Genomic DNA, 23,836 nt, shown 5'->3' on the forward strand with positions numbered 1-23,836 from the left:
CCGAGATTCGCATGCACGGCACGGCACACGCCAGTGTCGGGACGGTCATCGCGCGCGATACTCGCGCGTCCGCGGGATCCTCGCCGCCCGCTCGCGGCCGACTCCGATAATCGGCAGCTTCCTTTGCGAAACGACGCTCGCTAAACCGACGTGCTAACTAGGACGTTTTGTTTTCCGTTTCGTTAGCGGCTCCCAGGCGCTAACGAGTCGCGGCGAACACCGTAAACGGCACCCACGGTTGCGTCAGAGGCGCGGCCAGAAAAACAGGTGTAGAGGTTCTTGAATCGGATTTGCATAGAAATGCGCTTCGGCCTGTCAAAATTTGATCGATATCCCATTTCCCGGATAGCACCGGCGGCCGTAACCCTGGCAAAGCTGAAACAACGTTTCGCAACAACGCCGATAAAATTGGAAACAACGGGGATATTTCGAGATACCGTAGAACGCAAACAGAGTGCAGAATTTTTCGGCGAGTAGAACGCGCGGTCGGATTAAAAGTTAAACGACCGGTGGGGGGGTGCTTCGCGGGGATCGATGGAGTTTCCGTGTCTTTGTCGAACCGACGGGACATCCGGACGATTTTGTACAAACACGACGAATTGTAAATTAGAAACGGGTTATGAATAAAATTGTAAATTTAAATATCGTTACGAATAAAGCTACAAATTGGAAGAACGTTATGAATAAAATTATAATAAAATTTAAAATTGCACGATCCAATGAAAGATCGCTCGACAAAGCTGTGCGAAAGATGCAAAATGTGTAAATAATTTTACGGTGAAGTCGCGTTTAGTTCATTCATAACAAAGCTCGCGTGACATTATATGAAAACGTGACAGTTCTAAGTAAATTTATAAGAATTGAGCTCGTTCGTAAATAATTTATGAATCAAATTATATGATCGAATTACAAATTATATAATCTAACAAGTAATCCAAAAGTTTAAACTGGAATAAGTCTACGTCAAATTGTATAAAATCGTGAAATTACTAAATAAACTTGTAAGAATCGAATTCGTTTGTAAATGATTTCTAAATCAATTATATAATCTAATAAAAAGTTTAATTTGCAATAAGTCCACGTAAAATTATACAAAATCGTGAAATGTCTACATAAATTTATAAGAACTGAATTCGTTCGTAAATAATCTATAAATCAAATTAAAAATTGCATAATCTAATAAAAAGTTAAATCTAGAATATATCTACATAAAATGATAAAAAATCGTGAAATTCATAAACCGATGGGAAAAACTAAATTCATATACGAATTGCCATAAACTCAAGTAAAAGTATAACAGACTTCGAGATCATAAATTATGATATCAAAATTATCTACCGTGCTAAAGAGATCATTGTTATAAAATCCTACACAATTGCACCCTGTGCACGCATCGAAATAGTGGAGCACAGCTCGCCATAGTTGCCGGAAGTGGGCCCGCCGGTTTCACGTCCGGCATTGACATTGACCCACGATTTCGGGTCTCCCTCCTAGACACCCCTTATTGTCTATTCACCGTGCACGAGTGATCCATTTAATCCGGCCTATCGTCTCGTACGATCGACGAATCGGGCACCGCGGCGATTGCCATTCGTCTCGCATATCCTCGGCCGCGTCTCGGCTTGCGTCACGAGACCTTGATCGTGTGCGAACGTTATCGAGGAATCCAGGCGTCCCTCCCGCCGCCGGCCGATTCCTTTCTGGCGATTCCATTCCGCCGAAACCGAGTCTCGGGCCATAAAGGTCGCCGTGGTCGGGCGCGATGGGTGCCCGGGTCGTTTCGCTTCGCTCCGATCTCGATCGCCGCCCCACTTTCGCCGGTGTTTAGTGCGAAGAGCGACGCGACGGTTCGTGCGATCGACGCCACGGACACCGCAGAGATCCGATCGACGGATCGACGTGTCGCGAATTGAAAACCGAGCCGCTTCGACCGACGACAGCCATGCTGAAGACGTTGGCCGTCGCCCTGCTGATCTCGCAGACGCAGAGCCTGCTGCCGCCTGCTCTGCTCGACACTGTGTACCAAATGTTCGCCGGGTTCCCGGCGACCCAGGAGGACTCCGTGCCGGACGATCCGGGAGTGTCCAGGGAGTATGATTTCATAGTGATCGGCGCCGGTTCCGGCGGCTCTGTCCTGGCGAATCGGCTCACCGAGAACCCGAACTGGAGCGTGTTGCTGCTCGAAGAGGGCAAGGACGAGATGTTCCTCACCGACATCCCTCTGATCGCGCCTCTCCTCCACGTGACCGACTACGTCAGGATGCACCGGAGCGAGCCGAAGCCCGGCCGCTACTGTCTCGCGATGAACCAGGGTCGCTGCAACTTGCCCGGCGGCAGGGCGGTCGGCGGCAGCTCGGTTGTCAACTTCATGATCTACTCGAGAGGCTCGCCGGACGACTACGACGACTGGGCCGCTCAGGGCAATCCTGGGTGGAGGTACCGGGACGTGCTGCCGTACTTCAGGAAGTCGGAGAACTGCAGGCTACAGGACCGAGATCTTAGGTACCCGCCTTTGCCCGGTTGCGTGCATCTTCTGATCGAGTTCGCGATAGGAATTAATCCCTTGCGCTGCTTTCACGAGTCTGACTCGTGATATTCAATTTTGGCACAAAATTTTCATCACGAGTCTGACCAAAATTGAATATCACGAGTCTGACTCGTGCTACAATTTCATGCCAAACATGAATATCACGAGTCTAACTCGTTGCTACAATTCCATGCCAAACATGAATATCACGAGTCTGACTCGTTGCTACAATTCCATGCCAAACATGAATATCACAAGTTTGACTAGGATATTTAATTATTTTATATATTATAATCATATATATTATATATTATAATTATTTTATAATATTATATTATAAAATAATATATATTATAATTATTTTATAATATTATATTATAAAATAATATATATTATAAATATAATATATAATATAAATATAATATATAATATTTTATAATTATAATGCCGCCATACGCGCGGCAGAATTCAAAAAAACCGTAAAATCTGGCAGGAAACATTGGAAGAACAGGCACGATTGTTTCGATGAAAATACATCAACGAAGTTTTATTTAAAACGTGAATATCTCTTCTCTATATTTGATACAAATGTTTTCAGTAAGAAACTTCTCTTCGTCTGAAAAACAGTCTGGACTTGTTTTGGTCCCCTAAGGGTTAAGTGAATTTATAAAACTGCATATCTTGTTTCGAAGGTGTTTATTTCGTTAAAATATGATGCATTTGCTTCGATACACTTTCTTCAATGAGATTTTAATCCAGTCAGTAAGGGAGACATTACCGTACTGCGTATCTTTCTTCAAAAGCTCTATACGTTTAATCAAAGTACAGTAAAGTCTCCCTATTCGATGCTCAGATGTTGCACAAGAATGGACAATTTGGGAAGAGGAGACGCGATTATTCGAGCCTCGGGGCTCGTTTGTTACAGTTACCGATTGTCAACAATTATAAAAACGAGCTGCAAGGCTCGAATAATCGTATTGTCCATTTCTTCAAATTGTCCATTTTTGTGCATAATTTGGGCATCAATCTGGGAGACATTACTGTATAACGAAAACAGGGAGACAAACGTTCGCTTATAAAGAAAATCCGACATTTCGTATGCACCAACCTAATATTTCCGAGCTGCCTTCGAGATCAGCTCGAAGATCGGATCGAGTCGTCTCCCGCGAACGAATTTCCCAAAGAGTTCGATGTCGCGCCCCGTTCTCCCACAGCATCGCGATTCCCTCGGTCCACGTGCTCGATTAGTCATCGATCAAAGTCGATGTTTTCGGAGCGCCGAAACGGTGTCGATCTCCGAAGGTCGGCCGGATTGGCGCGATAGACGGCCGGTTTAATGTCGAGCGATCGGCTGAAGGTAACATCGGGGCCAATTCTGCGATCAGATTCCATGGTCACGGCGGATACCTGGACGTCACGACCTCTCCGTACGTCTCCCCGCTGAGGGAACGTTTCCTCCGGTCGGGCAAGGAACTGGGTTATGACGTAATCGATTACAACGCCGACAGGCTGATCGGGTTCTCGGCCGCGCAGGTACATCTGCGGAACGGCCGCAGGGTGAGCGCGAACAAGGCCTTCCTGAGGCCGATCCGCGGCAGGCGGAACTTCCATCTGTCGAAGTTCTCGAGAGCGACGAGAATAGTCGTGGACAGGAAAAGGAAGGCGGCCGTGGGCGTCGAGTTCCTGAAGAACGGCAGGCGATCGTTCGCGAGGGCCCGGAAGGAGATAATAGTTTCAGCAGGTGACCGCGAAAGAATGCGCGGAAGAATCCGCGCGCGATCGCTCCGCGGTTTCGTTCGCCGGCTGACCGTGACGCTCGCGTTTTCTTCAGGAGCCTTGAACTCGCCGCAGCTGCTGATGCTGTCCGGGATAGGGCCCAGAGACCGTCTCGAGGCCTTGAAGATCGACGTGATCGAGGATCTGCCGGTCGGCCGCAATCTCCAGGACCACGTGAGCATGTCGTTGCTGACCTTTCTCGTGAACGAGAGCGTGACCATCGTGGAGCCCCGGCTCGCCTCGAATCTGGCCAACACCTACGACTACTTCGTGAAGGGGACCGGGCCCCTGACGGTCCCCGGTGGCACCGAGGCCGTCGCTTTCGTCGATACGAAGCGGGACCCGCGACGAGAGGCGGCCTCTCGAGCCGCCCGAAATGGTAAGAGCCTCGCGCAGCCAGCCGACTCTGCTACCTTTTAAGTCCCAATGAAGTCCCCAAGCAACCTTAGCGGTAGGAACAGAATAACCTGACGGATTCTTCTCGCAGCCACCTCGCCGCCAAACGCGTCCTCCGTCGCGGTGAACTCGAGCTATTCGCCCGGTTTGGACAAACGAAAGGAGACGTCGATCCCGGACATTGAACTGGTGTTGGGCATCAGTTCGTTAACCGGGGACACCTCGGGCAGCTTCAGGAGCGCCCTAGGCCTGACCGAACAGTTTTACAGGGACGTGTTCACCGGTTACGAAGGGCTGGACGCGTTCTCGATCGTCCCGGTTCTTCTGCATCCGAAGAGCAGGGGTCAAGTGACTTTGAGGTCCGCCGACCCACTGGACCCTCCCGTTTTTGATATAAACTACTACGACCACCGGGACGACCTCGAGACGATCGTTCGTGGCATTAAGAAGGTGAGTGCTCGCCTCCTTGGCTCGGCGGCAGCTCCGCCGAGTGGTCGGTCGCACCACTTGCAGCTAGACTTCCTTTCCCGCAGCTATTAACTCGCGGCGATCCTTATATGGACCATCCTTAGCAGAGTACACGGGCATCTGCATAGTGCAGATCCGGAGATTCCCTGGCTGCTCGGGCTGGAAGGTCACGGGTGAAGCGACTTCTATTAGTCCTCGCCGATTCCTATTACCATCTTTGACAATTCTCATTGTTATCGCGACGGTTTGACGGAGATGTATCGAATGGTAGTGCGAATTCACTGCATAGGATGTTCGAGAACTCCTTGGTATCGTGGACAGGAAAAGTGTCGATCGATCACTCCGGGGTTTTAGTGAATAGGAACTGTCTGTGATAGTTGAATAACGTAGTATGAATAGCAACTTTGGTGGAGTTGGTCCAGACGCGCGTTCAGTAATTTGTTATCAATCGAGGAGTGCTCGTGGAGCGCAATGTAAGTGGCAGAGATTTAAGCAGGGCTGAGGGGAAATCGATTTTTGGTATAGTATAGTAAATATTAATAATATATAGTATATATGAATGTATATAATATATATAATGAATATTAATAATAAATATATAATATATAATAATATAATATACGAGTAAATATAGTATATATTATATAATATATATAATATATAGTGTAATATAATATACTATACAATATACATATAATATAGTAGTTATATTATACAGTAATTATTATATAGTAGTATAATATATAGTATAATATAATATACTATACAATATACATATAATATAGTAGTTATATTATACGGTAATTATTATATACTAATATAATATACTATATAGAGTATATTATTTAATATATATAATAATATATATAATAAATATTAACAATAAATACGTAATATATAGTAAATATTTGAATTTTCTCATGTAATACAGAATTCGGCGAATAAACTTCTTTTATGATGGTAGTTACATACGGATATTACATAATATCATAATTCAAACATATTTGAAATGCTATTTCTATAGTGAATGAGTTGGAATCACAGTGACGTGAGTGACATCTTCAAAACTTTTGACTTATCTTTTGACTTATCTCTCTGTACATGTAAAAATCTAAAAAAGAACAAGTGAAATAAATCATGAAATTACTATAAATTTACTTAACTCTGAACGATCTTAAATTTGTTCCGTCAACGATACGCGTGATTAATAAGCAATAACACTTCTCGCTTCTCACACTGTAAAAAATGTGACTTACGCCACTGCGACGCTAAATTGCATTCGAATGACTATTTCAAACAAAGTCAATTCCTCGAATTCCGCATTACACGAGAATATAAAAATATTAACTATATATCATAGTTAATATATTTAACTCAACTATAATATTCACTATATCAAAAATCAATTCCTCCCAAGCCCTGCTTTTTATACTCTAAACAATTTAATAATAACAATTCACTAATCCAATAATTATTGGACACGTCAACAACCAGCCTTCGACTTGTCCTAACTGAAGCACCCCCAGTGCAAAAATCAAACGGGTCCACTTTTCCGACAAAACTCAAGCTCTCTTTGCACATCGCTTGTACCTCCACACACCTCGTTTTAACGCCCAGATCCTCGAGTGCTAGAGAAACCTAATCGTTTTTCACCGGGATCGTCCTTGAAGTTCCATCAGGAAGCAGGCGAGTCCCGGAGCCGGACGACTCGCCCGGTTTCCTGCAGCAATTACAGGAAAAGATACTAAAATCTGCCCGTTTGTCGGATGCCCTCAGGCTATAGAGATCGCCTCGGCGGGGCCCTTGAAACGTTTCAATGCGACGCTGTTGCCGGTCGCGTTCCCAGGCTGCAAGGAGGTCCCGTTCGGCAGCGACCGGTACTGGGCCTGCGTGGCCCGTCACGTGAGCACGACCCTGGGTCACTTCGCGGGCACGTGCAAGATGGGCCCGAGGATGAACGCGGGCGTGGTAGACCACAGGCTGCGGGTCCACGGGTTGAACGGCCTCCGCGTGGTGGACGCCAGCGTGATACCGACCCTGATGTCCGGCCACACGAACGCACCGGTCTACATGATCGCCGAGAAGGCCGCCGATATGATCAAGGAGGAGTGGAAGTCGCCGTCGATTCGCCGGAAAATCGTGCGGGGGACTTGAGGAAAAACTCGTGCGAGCTCGCGTCGACGCGCGTGTATTTAAATATAAATTACTTTCGGACAGAGACATGACCACGGGAACGATGAAAACGGCGAACGAAAAAAACACCTGGATCAAGCGTGCGTGCAGAGAGCTGTCGAGTGACCACGATTGACGCGATAGACGGAAGAATATCACGTCGAAATCGAATCTCGTCCCTGCTGCTCGTGCTTGACTCAGATTTTATCGTCGCACTCGAATCAGAGTTGGGCAACGTTTTGTTCGGATGAAAGATGAAGACTCGACGAATACAGTACGACGTTGTCGAATCAATATTCAATCGAATAAAAATTTAGCCGAATCAATATTCAATCGAATGTGAAGATTTAGGCAGATAAAGATTTCGTCGAATAAATATTCGGTCGAATAAAAATTTGTCTACGTACAAATTTATCGGAATCAATATTCAATCGAATCAAAATTGATCTGCATAAAAATTTAGCCGGACAAATATGCAATCGAATAAAAATTTATGTACATACAAATCTAGCCGAATCAATATTCAATCGAATAAAAAAAAATTTAGTCGGTTCAATATTCAATCGAATGAGAATGTGTGCAGGTAAAAATTTAGCCGAATAAATATTCGGTCGAATAAAAATTTGTCTACGTACAAATTTATCGGAATCAATGTTCAATCGAATCAAAATTTATCTAGTTACAAATTTATTCGAATAAAATTTTATTCGAATAAAAATTCACTTGAATAAGATTCTATTCGAATAAGAGTTTGTTCGAATAAGAATTTATTCGTACAGGAATCATTGATTTGAATAAGAATGATAGAATATAAAGTGTTCTCTTAATTTATCGTTTTATTTTTTCCATATTACTACCTCGAATTGTTCGGATAAAGAATCTTTCGAATTATTCGAATAAAGAATTTTTCGAATTATTCGAATAAAGAATTATTCGAATAAGGAATTATTCGAATAAAAAAGTATTCGAATAAGGAGTTATTCGAATAAAAAAGTATTCGAATAACGAATTATTCGAATAAGGAATTATTCGAATAAAAAAGTATTCGAATAAGGAGTTATTCGAATAAAAAAGTATTCGAATAACGAATTATTCGAATAAGAAAGTATTCGAATAAGGAATTATTCGAATAAAAAAGTATTCGAATAAGGAATTATTCGAGTAAAAAAGTATTCGAATAAGGAATTATTTGAATAGAAAGGTATTCGAATAAGAAATAATTCGAGTAAAAAAGTATTCGAATAAGGAATTATTCGAATAGAAAGGTATTCGAATAAGGAATAATTCGAATAAAACGTTCGACTAAATGGTGACAATCCGAATAATGCTCAGCTCTGCTTCGGATTAGGATTATTAATCTATCGAGGAAATGGATTCTATCTTTGGTAGCGATACGTCTTCTCGCGCAAGCACTATCGAAGTCCATGGAGACCCTTGCGGAGGTTCAAAACGTCGATATTCTCATTAGGACTACCATCGCCAGGAACTGGTAGACTATCGTCCAAGGGCTTACTGTCGCGACACCTGTAAATCATACGCAGTCGATTAGATTCTAGTCTCCGTTGCAATATCTAGCTTTAAACGATAGAATAGCAATTATGTATACCGTTGTCGCTGTAGCCGATGCAGTCGCGCAGCTCCTCCGTCATGATGTAGTTCGGTGCGCAGAGACAGTAGCCTGGAAAAAAAACGAGTGCGAACGTTTATACTATCCCTAGTAGAAGATAGAAGGTGTTCGAACACCTTTCGAAACGCAATCGAACTGGAATTTTTCATATATTTTTCAAACTGGGCTAGATGAATTTGTATTAAACGTTCGGGGGACTGGTTCACTCGTAGAATGACTGCGATACCTTTTTCTCCTTATTTTGCTGTTACTCGAAATGACAGAAATAGTGTAATTACATTTTGGTATTTTATCCTGTCATTTTTATCATAAATGTTTAAAATCCGCAGTCCACTTACTGAAAACTTCATTGAAATCTCTTGACGTCAGTTTACAAAAATTCCAGGAGAGAGTTTTTTTTTGCCTTTTTCTCGACACTCTGAATAATAGTAAAATTAATAAAAAATAATATTCATATTAGTCATTGCACAGCGAACCAGTCCCTTCAACATTTCCAAAAAGCGATTTAGTCCAGTTTTAAAGAAGTGATTGCATTTCAACCCTCGGATGGCGGACCGCTGATCACTACTGTAATATCGACGATGTTTATAACAATTTCGAGCGTTATTACAGCAATTTCCCAAAACTGATTTTTCAAGATATTTCTTGCAGACTTAATAATAGCCTTTCTGTTGTTCCTGATGTAACAGCAATTTCTTTCATTCAATTACCGAAAATTCAGTAATTAAGAACGATTTAAATATTCCGGGTCAAAGTTGACCTGGCTGTCGCCTTTGCAAGGGTTGAAAGCTGCTCGAATACTCGTCGCCAAGGGTTGCATCGCACTTCGATCTTCGCCAATGCGATCGAAGAAAGAATCGTACCGTTCACGCAGTCGACGTTCATCGGCTTCGTCGAGAACGTGTCCCTGTACGTCGACGTGACGCACTCTTTGTGGCTCTGGCAACGCTCCTTCAACTCTGAGAAATGTAAATGAATACAACATTGAATTAGCCTTATCGAATCCTTTCCAATTCTCCGACTCGAGATGGTAGCCGATCGGAGGAGAATCGCGGTGCAGTAGAACTCCATTTATGCGAACGGAATTTTCGTCGACGGCAGGTCTAACACACACCCGCATATATTTATTTATGAACAAGGTGTCCCATAATTATGTTAACGCCTGGAAAGAGGAGATTCCCGAAGTAATTTGAAGCAACTTTTTCCTTAGCGAAAATGCAATCCGCGGCTTCGTTTGCGAGTTATTAACGAAAAACACTGACCAATGAGCGGCGAGCTCGGCTGACGCGCGGCGGCCCAGCCAATGAGCTGGGCTTCGCGCGCCAGCTGATCTCGCCGCTCATAGGCCAGCATTTTTCGCTAATAACTCGTAAACGAAGCCACGAATTGCATTTGCGCAAAGGAGAAAGTTGCTTGAAATGATCTCAGAAATCGTCAGGAATCGACCTTGAAGGTCGCACAAGATCAAATGTAAACATTCATGCGCAAAAAGGTCGTATTAAACATTTCAAGTAACCTCGACTCGAGGAGGACACGTTCAATATGATTTCTTTGTGCACGAATGCCTACACTTGACCTTGCGTGACCTTGAAGATCATATTATGACATACCCAAATGAATCCGAACAAAATTGTAGGTCATCTTCGTTTCATAAAAAGTAATGCAGATAAAAAAATATAAAGATACCATTGCATTGCACGCAGAAAACGGTGTAACTTTTATTCTAACGTTTGCCATTTTGAGGAAGAAACACCGGCTAGATTTAACGCGAACACTCGGTATGCTTGCCTGAACGCGAACGACGGTTATTTGAACGCAAAGTTGCGAGCAGCGGAGATAATCAGCGCGCTCCTATTATACGAAGCCATCCGGTTATGTGAACTGGATGTCTCCTTCCGCAGAGTTCGCGTAAACGGTGTTTTACTGCACTTCCTTGGGAGCTCGCTAGGACTCACCGACGTCCTTGAAGCATTCGGAGCCCCGCTGATGGAAGTTGTCGAGGCAGACGCACTTGCCGTCACCGCCGCACTTCGCGTCCTTCAGGAATAGCTGGCACTGAGAGTCCTCTTGACACGGTGCGCCCACCGAATTGGCAGCCTTCAGACAGTGCTTGCGATCGGCCGACACCACGTGATTCACGCTGCAGGTGCAGCTGTCGAGGACGCACCTCGCGTACTCCGCGACGCAGTCGTAATCGTGCTCGCAATGGTCGCCGAGCTCTGTCGAAGTCGTTACACGGATATTCTGTTAGGTTGTGTAATAAATCCGTTCGCGTTGCCTCGTATCATTATACAATTTCAGCCTAATCTATACTATCTTTAAGTAGACACTTTCAGCTTTCATTTCAGCTAAGTTGCATAGAAATTGCACTACCGGAACGTATCTTGAAATCCATCTGAACTTTTACTTTCGGATCTTGTGAGTCCCACGATGTCAGAGGTCGATTCCTTTTAATTTTTCGAAACGATCTCGTCGTTCTATTGAAATCTGATCTACCCTATCTTGAAGTAGACACTTCCAACTTTATTACAGCTAAGTCGCATAGAAATTGCACTACGGGAACCTATCTTGAAATCCATCTGTGAACTTTTACTTTTAAATCTTGCGAGTCCCACGATGTCAGAGATCGATTCCTTTTAATTTTTCGAAACGATCTCGTCGTTCTATTGAAATCTAATCTACCTTATCTCAATCTAGACACTTCTAGCTTTCATTTAAACTAAGTTGCATAGAAACAGCTCTACGGAAACGTATCTTGAAATCCATCTGAACTTTCCCTTTTAAATCTTGTAAACCCCACGATGTCAAAGGTCGATTCCTTTTAATTTTTCGAAACGATCTCGTCATTTTATTGAAATCTAATCTACCCTGTCTAAAAGTAGATACTTCCAGCTTTCATTTCAACTAAGTTGCATAGAAATTGCACTACGGGAACGTATCTTGAAATCCATCTGAACTTTCCCTTTTAAATCTTGTAAACCCCACGATGTCAAAGGTCGATTCCTCTTAATTTTTCGAAACGATCTCGTCATTTTATTGAAATCTAATCTACTCTATCTTGAAGTAGACACTTCCAGCTTTCGTTTAAGCTAAGTTGCATAGAAATATCCCTATACAAACATATTTCAAAATTCATCTTAACTGTCCGCTTTGTATTCGTGCAATTTTCCTTCTCTTTACCTAAGCGACAGAGGTTCGCGAACAGACTTCTTACATAATCTAATAGCAAACACGTTAACGAGAGATATTCACCTTTGCTCAGTATGCAGCCGTCCTGACGAGGATTCGGGTGATGATTGTAGCTGCACGCGCAGAATCCCGTCACGCAGTAGCTGTCTTTGATGTAGCAATTGTGGCTCGTCTTGCAGTACTTTCCCAGACCTGGAAACGAACGCCGTGAATGCCCGGCTCCCAGAGCCACCGAATCGCAACCCTGAACTTTTCTCCTGGACACGCTTTCGTTCGCGTTCTGTCGGAACGATGTTTGAAAACTTTCGCTTCGAGCTACCCAAAGACGCGGACGGCAAAGAATCAGCGTGCCGTGCCCCTAACACGCCCTTCACTTCGAACACGATTCACCAGAACGTTATCCGACAGTTCGGCTTTCGATAACGACGAATTACTTCGCACCGAATACTAATTGCACTGCTCGAGAAGATTGTAGCAATAAATTGAATAGAAAAATTTTTGATAAAAGTTCGCTAAATTTGCTCGATAGTTGTTCAGTTTTGTAACGCAAGATGCTTGGAAGACGTTCGCAGGCCGTTTATAGGACGTCTTAAAGACGTCTCCGAACGGATGTTTTGAAATAATACGATCCGAAACAGACGTCTGAAACGAGACGTCCAGAGACAGACGTCTGAGACAAGAGGTTGAGGTTTGTAACACGAGACGGTCGGAAGTCGTTATGGGCCATTTGTAGGATGTCTTTAGGACGTCCCCAAACAGACGTCTGAAATAATACGATTCAGAACAGATATCCAAAATAAGACGTCCAGAGACAGACGTCTGAAACAAGACGTCCACTTTTGTAGCATAAAACATTCGGAAGTCGTTTTCAGATCATTTGTCGGACGTCTCAAAGACGTCCCCAAACAGACGTCTGAAATAATACGATCCGAGACAGATGTCTAAAATAAGACGTCCAGGGACAGACGTCTGAAACAAGACGTCCACTTTTGTAGCATAAAACATTCGGAAGTCGTTTTCAGATCATTTGTCGGACGTTTGAAAGACGTCCCCAAACAGACGTCTGAAATAATACGATTCAGAACAGATATCCAAAATAAGACGTCCAGAGACAGACGTCTGAAACAAGACGTCCACTTTTGTAGCATAAAACATTCGGAAGTCGTTTTCAGATCATTTGTCGGACGTCTCAAAGACGTCCCCAAACAGACGTCTGAAATAATACGATTCAGAACAGATATCCAAAATAAGACGTCCAGAGACAGACGTTTGAAACAAGACGTCCACTTTTGTTACATAAGGCGTTCAGAAGTCGTTATCATATCATTTGTCGGACGTTTGAAAGACGTCCCCAAACAGACGTCTGAAATAATACGATTCAGAACAGATATCCAAAATAAGACGTCCAGAGACAGACGTTTGAAACAAGAGGTCCACTTTTGTTACATAAGGCGTTCAGAAGTCGTTATCATATCATTTGTCGGACGTCTTAAAGACGTTCCAAAACGGACGTCTGAAATAATACGATTCAGAACAGATATCCAAAATAAGACGTCCAGAGACTGACGTCTGAAACAAGACGTCCACTTTTGTAACACAGGACGTTCAGAAGTCGTTTTCATATCATTTGTCGGACGTCTTAAAGACGTTCCAAAACAGACGTTCTGAAATAATATCATCCGAAACAAATGTCTAAAATGAGACGTCCAGAGGCAGGCGCCTGAAACAAGACGTCCATTTTTGTAACACAAGACATTTGGAAGTCGTTTACAGACCATTTGTCGGACGTTTCAAAGACGTCTCCAAACAGCCGTCTGAAACAAGACGTCCACTTTCGTAACAAAAGACGTTCGGAAGTCGTTCGCAGACCATTCATCGGACATCTCAAAGACATCCCAAACGTCCTGCAGGTCTGAAATAAATCTGAAATACATCTCCATGGCATCTTTTTACGCTATCCAGCGTCCAATAAAGAACAACCATAAGCCCGCCAAGAATCGAAATAGCAAAAGTCAACCGAAGGTATAGAGTGGGTCACGAATACAACAGGCGGTCGTAAGCCTGTTAATTGAGTTAACACGCTCGTCGACAAGATATCGTAGGTCCCGATCGTGTCAAGGTCTGTTACGGCTTAGATCATGAGAAAATCAGAGTCACGGCTCGGCGTTCTCGCGGCCGAACGTGGAAACACGGGAAGCCGGGCGTGTACGACTCACCGACGGACTCGTAGCATCGTCCCATCTCGTAGTGAGAGCCGTCGGAACACTGACAGATATTTTCTCGGCACTCGGAGAACGGGGCGAAGGTCACGCGACACTGAATATCCGCCTCGCATGGGTCCCCTATGGCGTTCGCCACTGAAACAGAAACGATCTTTCGTTAGAGCGGAGCGTTCTCGCCGTCGACGGCGAATCCGGCCGCCGGCTGGTCGGCCGGCGCGGCGAGACGGTAGAGAGGGAAATATGGTTTAATTTTTGTCGGTTCGGCGAGCACGAGCAACGACACGCTCGAAGAGCCGGGAGGCCGTGAGAAAGGGACGCGGCTAGGAATACGAGCGAACGGGGATCCCCGTGGAATCACGTTTCCGAGGTCGGCGACACCGATTCTACAACTCGCCGCGGCCACCACGATTAATCGGGACGTTTTTCGAACCGCCAGCATCCACTCTGTGCCCGCGCGTTTGTCGGGACAAAGGGACGATCGCTCAAGCACGGTTCTTCCCGTGTCGCGTTCATGATCATAATTCTCGGTTCGTCGAATTGTCGAGCCGGAGAGATTAAAGGGCCGGAAGGGATTTAACGAGGAAATTACCGCCGGGAATTTTGGCTCAGGCTACGGCCACGTCGACCCGCATCAAGGTCGAGGCCTGCGACAGCCCACAGTCGGCCGAAGTGACTCGGTTGCGTTGAAATCGAAGAACTTTTTAGAGAAATTTCATCGAACGGTGATACTTTTAGATTTCAGCTGGAATGTTGCAGAGTAAGCGGGAACCGGAGAGAATTTAATTTTCGAAAGATGGTCGATTTTTCTTGTTATTTTGTTTAGTTTATTTTTTGATAAACTATACATTTACTGCTCAAGAAGATGATAGCATAGACGAATTTTGGGAAAAAATTGGGCAAATTTGGACGATGACTCTTTTTTTAAACTAAAGCTTGAAATCTCTACTTCGAGACACCGTTTTTCGATTTTAAGTTTGACGCACCCTTGCCACAGTAACCCTTCAAATATGGGACTATGTTTGTCATATTGAAGGTATGAACTTTGACTGACGATAATTCCACGAGATATCAACGTAGGATAATGATCATTTTTTTAAATTAAAGCTTGAAATCTCTACTTCAAGACACTGTTTCTCGATTTTTAATTTGACGGACCCTCGTTACGGTAACCCTTCGAATGTTGGACTATGTTTGTCATATTGAAAATACGAACTTTGACTGACGATAATTCCGCGAAATATCACCGTAGGGTAATGACCATTTTTTTAAATTAAAGCCTGAAACCTCTACTTTCACACACTGTATCTAGATTTTAAGCTTATCGCATCCTTACCTCTGTATCTATTTAAATGCGAGGTCACGTTTGACATACTGAAAATTACCAAGTTCGAAGAAATGCCCCGACTTCGTCATTTTTCCTCAGCGATGACAATGCGTCAAAATTAAAATCAAGGAACAACATCTTAAAGTATAGGTTTCAAGCTTTAATTTAAAAGAAGAGTCGTTATTCTACGATGATTTTTCGCGGAGTTATCGTCAGTCGAATTTTGGCGAATTCAGCGGTGTTTCAATAATAGGTACTTTTTCCTTATCGTTTTCTTTGTCACGCTGGAAGCTATCACTATTGTTTTTACCTTTTAGACAAACGGTGTCCGTGCCATTCTTGTGGACGATATAGTCGTCTTTGCAGAGACAGGCCTCCTGATTCCAGCAGTATGCATTCTTCATGCAGTCGTCGTCGTATCGACACTTCGCCAAGGTCTCTGGAATAAAAAAACGAAAAGATAAGCACACGTTTCAGCTTTGTCGATCAATCGTTCGAATCCGATGATCCAGCGCGAATCCGATAAGAAATCGGAGGAGCTTAGGCTATCCGGTTTCGCGGAAATTCCAAATCGTGCTCGTTCTACTGTTCTTCGAGAGGATTGCCGTTGATCGAGTGTGGCATTTCGTACCGGATCGGAACAACAACGGGAAAGCTGGGGAAATTCGGGAAGATTTTAGATCTAGGGGCGTATTCTAGTGTGAACCTTTGACAAATCGATTATATTACATTCTCTCGAAGCATACAGTTTCGAGAATGCGGCTACGAAACAGTACCTATGAATTTTTTAAATTAACAACGTTGTGAGTTCTCGTGTGATTCATAATATGAATGCTATGAATTGTCGTGAATCATTATTAAATATCGTAAATGTTATGATTCATAGCATGAACGTTTTTCTCGAAGCTATTTTCAAGATGGTACCCATAATATCTCAAAAAATACCTAACGAATTACCTTCAAAACTCAGACGCCCATTCAGTGTTCAAAAGAAATGTGACACAGAAAAATGTTGGATAAAAATCAGGCAATTTCAACAAACGATAACTTCGGAATAAATCATCGTAGGACGATGAATTTGCTTTTAAGTTAAAGCTTGAAATCTCTACTTTAAAATACTGTTTCTAAATTTTATGTTTGCCGCACCATCATCACTGTAATCATCTAAATGTAAAGCTATGTTTGTCGTATTGGAAAATTCCAGGTTTGACGAAATGTTTGTTGTGTCATAACTGTGTCAAATTTTTTCCGGGCATACCGTTTACAGTAGAATAAAGTTCAATCCTTCCCCTTTAATTTAAAAAAACATAAACGCGACTGCGATTTTTCTACGCAAAGTTGCAGCACTTTAAAGTTAACATTGACACATCGATAGACAAAATCGATAATCAAATTTCGAAACGTCGTTATTTTCTAAATTTTCGATTATTCTCTTTGGTTCTAGTACTAATTTATTAAAAAAATTCATACTAATCAAGAATCTTACACGTTTTTTCATTCCGGACGAACAAAATAACCACAATCATGGGTACCATGGAACAATGATTTCCAAACTGGATTACGTTTCGAATCGACCAACGCCACAAATCCGACATATTTTAAACTATTGTTATAAATAAATATTAAACTATTATTATTATTAAACATATTTACCAGAAAAATTTATAAAAGTACTTGAAACCTGTATAAACAACGCCTGTAAATTCGACAGCGAAAGGTGTCGCAGTATCTTCGTGAAAAGAAAATCCGAAAAAAAACGTCGCTCACACTGTAATACACCCTCAAGGGTGGGTGATACGTACGAGGGGGTGGCGTTCGGTCTTGGCAACGCGGCGGTTCCTGGCTGGCGTAGGAAATGGTCGCGCAGACGGTGACAGGCACGAGGACGAGCAGCCTCGACAACCCGACCACCGTCCTTGTCGGCGTCATCCTCGCGCCACCGCTGGAACGTCTTCTTCTGGTCGTTCCATCAGCCCGAGCGGAGGCGCCGTCATTCCCGATCACGATCCCGAGGACGATCGTTCGCTCCCGCTTCCTCCCGTTGGTCCGGATCCGATGCGGCACTCCTCGGTCGCTCAAGATCTTCTGCGTCCGACGATCTCGTTGCGCAACGCGACTGTCGGCACGTAATCAACGCGAAGCCCCGGTTCGTTGTCGCGCATTACGTCAAGATGCGCACTCGATGGGAAACGGCCGTGATTTCAGACACTCGCGAAACGGTATCCTGTTTCGAAGAAATATTTTCTCGAGAGAGAGATCTTCCCGGAACAGACATCCGATCTCTGGCGATACAGAGAGCGGAATATCTGCGAACTCGTTTCGCTTCGTGGGACACTGAAAACTGCTCTCTGACGCGATCTGTAGCTACGGAGCCACGCCTACTCGCGACAGACCACGCCCAGATGGTGTAGACCACGCCTACACCGTCCTACGCCTTGTAGACCACGCCTTGTCAGGGCATAAATCACGCCTATTTGTGACAGACCACGCCTTGTCAGGGCATAGACCACGCCTAATTATGACAGACCACGCCCAGAGGACATAGACCACGCCTTGTCAAGACATATCACGCCCACATGGTAAAGGCCACGCTTTGGCAGGTGGCATAAACCACGCCTACTTGGGATAGACCACGCTTTGTCAACACAGACTACGCCCAGAGGACATAGAACACGCCTACTTAGGAAAGACCACGCCCAAAGGGCACAGACCACGCCCAGACGGCATATTTCAAGCGATTATGTCACAAATTATTTGAAATATCATTTCTATTAACGTGCTATTTTATCTTTCGCGATTATTTGTGATAATTATTTGTGATTATTGTGGAATTCTTCTCGGGAATTATAAGATGATTTATTTATCAGAGTCCCCTTTAACATAATTAACATTCCTGCCAGATAAAACGATCGATCTGATGTTAAACGATTACCCGGTAATAATAAACATATTTCTGATAATTATGCACTTAACATTGAGTTTCCAAGAACTGTATTTTGCAAATCGTTTCTGTGCCAGAAGAATTTAAGCACTTTAGGTCAGCTTCCTAAAATCGGATTCCGCGATAAAGCAACAAACCATGCGATAATATGCCTACGGATATAAACAGCGCTTCGATCGTAGAATTGATTTATCGAGGTTCGATATTTTTCGCGAGAATCGTTTCGCTTCCGGCCCGAGACGAGTCACAGAGTAGCACAGCTAAGCGGATTATTATTCCGCGAGCTGTTCGGCTCGCGTTGCCAATTAACAGCAGGCACGACGATGCGCCGCTCTAATTACAGTTAAACACGACCGAGGATCGAGCGGATCGGTGATTTCACGCGCTCTAGTCACCGGTGACGCAACGGAATCTGTTACGCGGCCGCGGCGTTGTTGTAAAACGACGGTGCCCACGCGAATGGTTCGATTTGTCGCCGGTTCACGGGGACAAACGAGCCAAATGAAACATTATAATTGTATGAACAAGCGCCCGGGCCAGCGTGTTCGTTGATTAACAATCGACCAACGCGCCGCGATAATTATACTTGATGGACTGGTAAATTCGGCGGACGTTGTTCGACGGCGTTTAACCCAATTCGGAGGGCCGATCGATACCCTCGTAACAATAGCAACGACTCGTTTTCACGAATCAATGCCTCGATTCGCGTCCGTTTACTTGTTTTACCGCCCGATTCCCTAAATTGCCGTGCCTCGTTGTATTAAGCCGGAGGCGAGCCACGCGACCCGCGATTATAATCCGAGACCGGCATCAGCGAAAAATCGTACGGCGACGTGGTTAAACTCGTTTGAAGCAGCGAAATCTCAGCTTTTAATAAGCCTAATCAGATTTCTAGAAACGATCTGTTTGTCGTAAAAATTCTGTGCGAAAGTTAAGGTGTCATTTTTCGCGGAAATGAAGCACGTAAAATTTGATCCGTTGTAACTTCGTGAAGAATAATCGCACGGCGATGGAGTTAAGCTTATTTTAACGAGCGAAGTCTTATCTTTCGATAACTCTAATCGTGTTTTTAAATAACGATAATTTGTTCTAAAAATTTAGCGCCAAGGTAAAGGAGCCATTTTGCTCGAAAATGAAACAGGCTTCTACGAAATTTGATCTGCTGTAACTTTGTGAAAAAGAATCGTACGGCGATGTACTCCGGCTCATTTTAAAGAGTGAAGTCTTATCTTTCGATATCCCTAATCGTATTTTTAAGTAACGATAATTTGTTCTAAAAATTTAGCGCCAAGGTAAAGGAGCCATTTTGCTCGAAAATGAAACAGGCTCTTACGAAATTTGATCTGCTGTAACTTCATGAAAAAAAATCGTACGGCGATGCACTTAGGCTCATTTTAAAGAGCGAAGTTTTATCTTTCGATATCCCTATTCGTATTTTTAAGTAACGATAATTTGTTCTAAAAATTTAGCGCCAAGGTAAAGGAGCCATTTTTCTCAATAATGAAACAGGCTTCTTCGCAATTTGACCTGCTGTAACTTCGTGAAAAAAAATCGTACGGCGATGCACTTAGGCTCATTTTAAAGAGCGAAGTCTTATCTTTCGATATCCCTAATCGTATTTTTAAGTAATGATAATTTGTTCTAAAAATTTAGCGCCAAGGTAAAGGAGCCATTTTTCTCAATAATGAAACAGGCTTCTTCGCAATTTGACCTGCTGTAACTTCGTGAAAAAAAATCGTACGGCGATGCACTTAGGCTCATTTTAAAGAGCGAAGTCTTATCTTTCGATACCCCTAATCGTATTTTTAAGTAATGATAATTTGTTCTAAAAATTTAGCGCCAAGGTAAAGGAGCCATTTTTCTCAATAATGAAACAGGCTTCTTCGCAATTTGACCTGCTGTAACTTCGTGAAAAAAAATCGTACGGCGATGCACTTAGGCTCATTTTAAAGAGCGAAGTCTTATCTTTCGATAGTCCTAATCGTATTTTTAAAGAACGATATTAGTGCGGAAATAAGTACACAATTTGACCTGTCGTAACTTTGATAAATTTTTATGAGGCTTCAATTCACCCAAAATTTGGTTAAGAAATTGAATTTCTTTGACCGACTTCCTTTTTCACTATAATAGCGCTGCACCTAGAGGTAATGACTCGCATCACCCACGCTCCTTTGTGAAATTGACAAGGTAACGTGCGTGAAATCGAAGTCCGTGTCCCTTCTAGCGTGACGTGCAACTGCGGAACCTTATGCAAATCGTTTCAACATTTTGTTGTTACATACACTTTACTAAAGCAATTCAAGGATCAAAAACGTGTTTATCTGACTTTTGTTTCTAACAATTAATTTCGGCAAATTTTTCCCTTCGGAATGCGATCAAAACGACCATCGAACTCCACGGAACTCATAGTTTAAGAATGAAATGAAAATTCAACGTATTCGATTGAAAAAATGTAACTCTATATAAGATTTTTATTATATATTATTATTATATATTATATTATATATATATATATTTTATATATATTATTATATATATATATATATTATATATATTATTATATATATAATATTAATATTAATATATAATAATAATAATAATAATATATAATAAAAATATTATAATAATAATATTAATGTAATTGTCCCGTATTTCAAAAGCTGATAAAAGTGTAACTGATGCACGAATCACAAAATAATATATATATAATATCTCTCTCTAATATATAATTATATCACATAATTATTTATATAACATATAATTATATTAACATTATTTTAGCAAGTTCGTAAGCATCAAAATTATTTTAAAACGCGATACGACCATTCCGCCGAGTCACCGCTCGACTGCAAAGGGTTGAAATGCAGCACCGAGAAACAGAACGCAGCAAATCAGCGCACGCGACGCTACATTTTAACGAAACATCGTTGCAGATCGGCCGTGCGGTGGAGATCCGCGTTGTTTCCGCAAGCGGCTTCGATCTCCTCGGAATCGGAACGAGTTAAGCCGAGTCTGGAACGTTTCCCGGTAGTCAACGACCACGACCACGAGCCGCCCGCGTTTGGCGGCGCTCTCGACCCGAAGGTTACCGATCGATGAGCAACCTCACCGTTGCTCTGCTTCCATAGTTTCGGTCTGTTATGTAACAGACCTGGCACGTACAAACACAGAAGCCATTGTTGGGCGTCCCGTCTCGTCGGGCCCCGGTTCCCATTATGTGCTCTCTCCGCGCGACTCGGGCTCGTTAACTCGTGCCCGTAGCATTAACCCTCGCCGAGCCGGCGACAAAATGCGAGAAAGTTGCGCGGCCGTGAATCGAATCGAATCGTAATCGGCCGGTGTTCTTCGATGATGCACCGAGCGAGTAAGAGAGAGAGGAAGAGAGAGAGAGAGAATTTCGTTGTTGAAACAACCGACACATGCGAGGCGTTATCGATCGATAACCGATAGTCATTGATGAGAACCGTGGGGGTGTTTGATTGCATTCCTATCGGCGCTCTCACCTGCTCGCAAACATATTTATACCGGTGACAAACGCGGACGTTCTTGCACCGTAATTGGATAAGCGACAGGCTTATGCAATGACGCATGTTCGGATGGCGCGGCTAGAGAAATTTAATTTAGTTGTACGGAAGGTTTCCGATAGTTTTCATTCTGCGTAGACATTTTGGTGGACGTCTGGATGCCTCGTTTATGGGTCGCTAGTCGACAGGGGGGACGATTATTGTCGGGATGGAACATTTGTGTTATAGTTCGGAAGAAATTCAGGAGAGAGTTATATTGTGAGAAAGATATTGGCAATTATATTGTAATTATGTTGTAAGAAGAATATTGAGAATTATATTGTAATTGTATTGTAGGAAAAATATTGAGAATTATATTGTAATTGTATTGTAAGAAAAATATCGAGAATTATATTGTAATTGTATTGTAATTATATTGTAATTATATTATGATAAATAAAGTAATTATATTATATTGTAATTATATTATAAGAAAAATACTGGGAATTATATTCTAATTATATTGTGAGAAAAATATTGAGAATTATATTATAATTGTATTGTAAGGAAAATATCGAGAATTATATTGTAATTATATTGTGTGAAAAATATTGAGAATTATATTGTAATTAGATTGTAATTATATTGTAACAAACATATTGGCAATTATATTTTAATCATATTGTAAGAAGAATATTGAGAATTATAGTCTAATTATATTGAAATAAAATATGCTGTGAATTATATTGTAATTATACTGTATGAAAAATATTGAATATTATATTCTAATTATATTGTACAAAAATATTAAGAATTATATTCTAATTATATTGTAACAAATATATTGAGAATTATATTTTAATTATATTGTAAGGAAAATATTAAGAATTATATTCTAATTATACTAACTACATTGTAAGAAAAATATCGAGAATTATATTGTTAAAAAAATATTATTGTGGTATGTTGCAAATTGTATGTATATTGTCGTATGTTGTATTATATGTACGTTGTAAATTATATTGTAATTATACCGTAAAAAAAGAACGTGAAAAAATCATGATTATGACATCATAGTTTCAAGGAATCGCATCGTATAACAATCGAAATCGTCACAAACAATCGGGGGCCATTGTTCCATTGAACCGAATGATATCTCTTCCGTGTAAAAAAAAAGAACGTGACTTGTATGACAATTATCGTAAAATTAATCTCCATTAATCCAGTACTCCAGATAATGTTGCAATCGCTTTATATTTTTACCATGAAGAAACACAAGCCTCATTTTGCGTTAACATCAAAGAAAATATACGCAATTTTAATTGGTAAATAAAACAACTGGACTTTTAATATCAACTGTTCCTGTAATTAACTCATTTTTCGTCGTTCCCGGCTTACGCCACTTGTCGACTAGACTCTCGTTTGTGTTACTCCGGTAGCACCGGCCTCGCGAGACGACAATCGATACTTTTCAATGAAGAGGCACTCTAACGAGCTCCCCAGACGGCGTACAATAATCTATACCTTCGTGATTCTTACTCAGTTGCGAAGAATGAAAATGTACCGAAGTAACGTTAAAATGCTGCTTTCCACGATATTGCGTTTATTTGTGGTTGCTTTATGTTATTATTATATTGTTTCAATTCTCATTTCTGTTATTATTCTATTATTATTACTGTTATTAGTATTCT

The 23,836-nt window shown here is 42.2% G+C and overlaps 2 protein-coding genes across 4 annotated transcripts in view; one reads left to right on the forward strand and one right to left on the reverse strand.

Moving 5' to 3' along the window:
* On the forward strand, positions 1-9,955 carry LOC117222114 (glucose dehydrogenase [FAD, quinone]). The gene is made up of 4 exons (XM_076520500.1): positions 1-2,502; positions 3,913-4,682; positions 4,791-5,149; positions 6,944-9,955. Exons 1-4 carry the CDS (start codon positions 1,943-1,945, stop codon positions 7,319-7,321), a joined length of 2,067 nt encoding a protein of 688 aa, XP_076376615.1. The 5' UTR covers positions 1-1,942; the 3' UTR covers positions 7,322-9,955.
* Positions 7,340-23,836, reverse strand: part of LOC117222015 (uncharacterized) — a 21,349-nt gene continuing 4,852 nt past the window's right edge. For 2 of the 3 annotated variants that reach the window (XM_033473456.2, XM_033473455.2), the window contains exons 2-9: positions 17,504-17,925; positions 16,012-16,140; positions 14,372-14,512; positions 12,219-12,347; positions 10,922-11,185; positions 9,830-9,925; positions 8,946-9,017; positions 7,340-8,863 (exon numbers count right to left, since the gene is read on the reverse strand). In XM_033473456.2, coding sequence (XP_033329347.2) covers positions 8,784-8,863; positions 8,946-9,017; positions 9,830-9,925; positions 10,922-11,185; positions 12,219-12,347; positions 14,372-14,512; positions 16,012-16,140; positions 17,504-17,630 — 1,038 coding nt within the window. In that variant the 5' untranslated portion in view covers positions 17,631-17,925 and the 3' untranslated portion in view covers positions 7,340-8,783. The remainder of the gene's footprint in view (positions 8,864-8,945; positions 9,018-9,829; positions 9,926-10,921; positions 11,186-12,218; positions 12,348-14,371; positions 14,513-16,011; positions 16,141-17,503; positions 17,926-23,836) is intronic. The other variant, XM_033473454.2, reaches the window with a different exon arrangement.

This window comes from Megalopta genalis, chromosome 3 (assembly GCF_051020955.1).
Source record: "Megalopta genalis isolate 19385.01 chromosome 3, iyMegGena1_principal, whole genome shotgun sequence".
NCBI lineage: Eukaryota > Metazoa > Arthropoda > Insecta > Hymenoptera > Halictidae > Megalopta > Megalopta genalis.

Excerpts from the sequence above, each read along its gene's own strand:
- LOC117222114 (XM_076520500.1), top strand. The coding sequence starts at position 1,943 with ATGCTGAAGACGTTGGCCGTCGCCCTGCTGATCTCGCAGACGCAGAGC. Across the intron at positions 2,503-3,912 it reads CTACAGGACCGAGATCTTAG|ATTCCATGGTCACGGCGGAT; the intron begins GTACCCGCCTTT and ends TTCTGCGATCAG. Across the intron at positions 4,683-4,790 it reads CTCTCGAGCCGCCCGAAATG|CCACCTCGCCGCCAAACGCG; the intron begins GTAAGAGCCTCG and ends TTCTTCTCGCAG.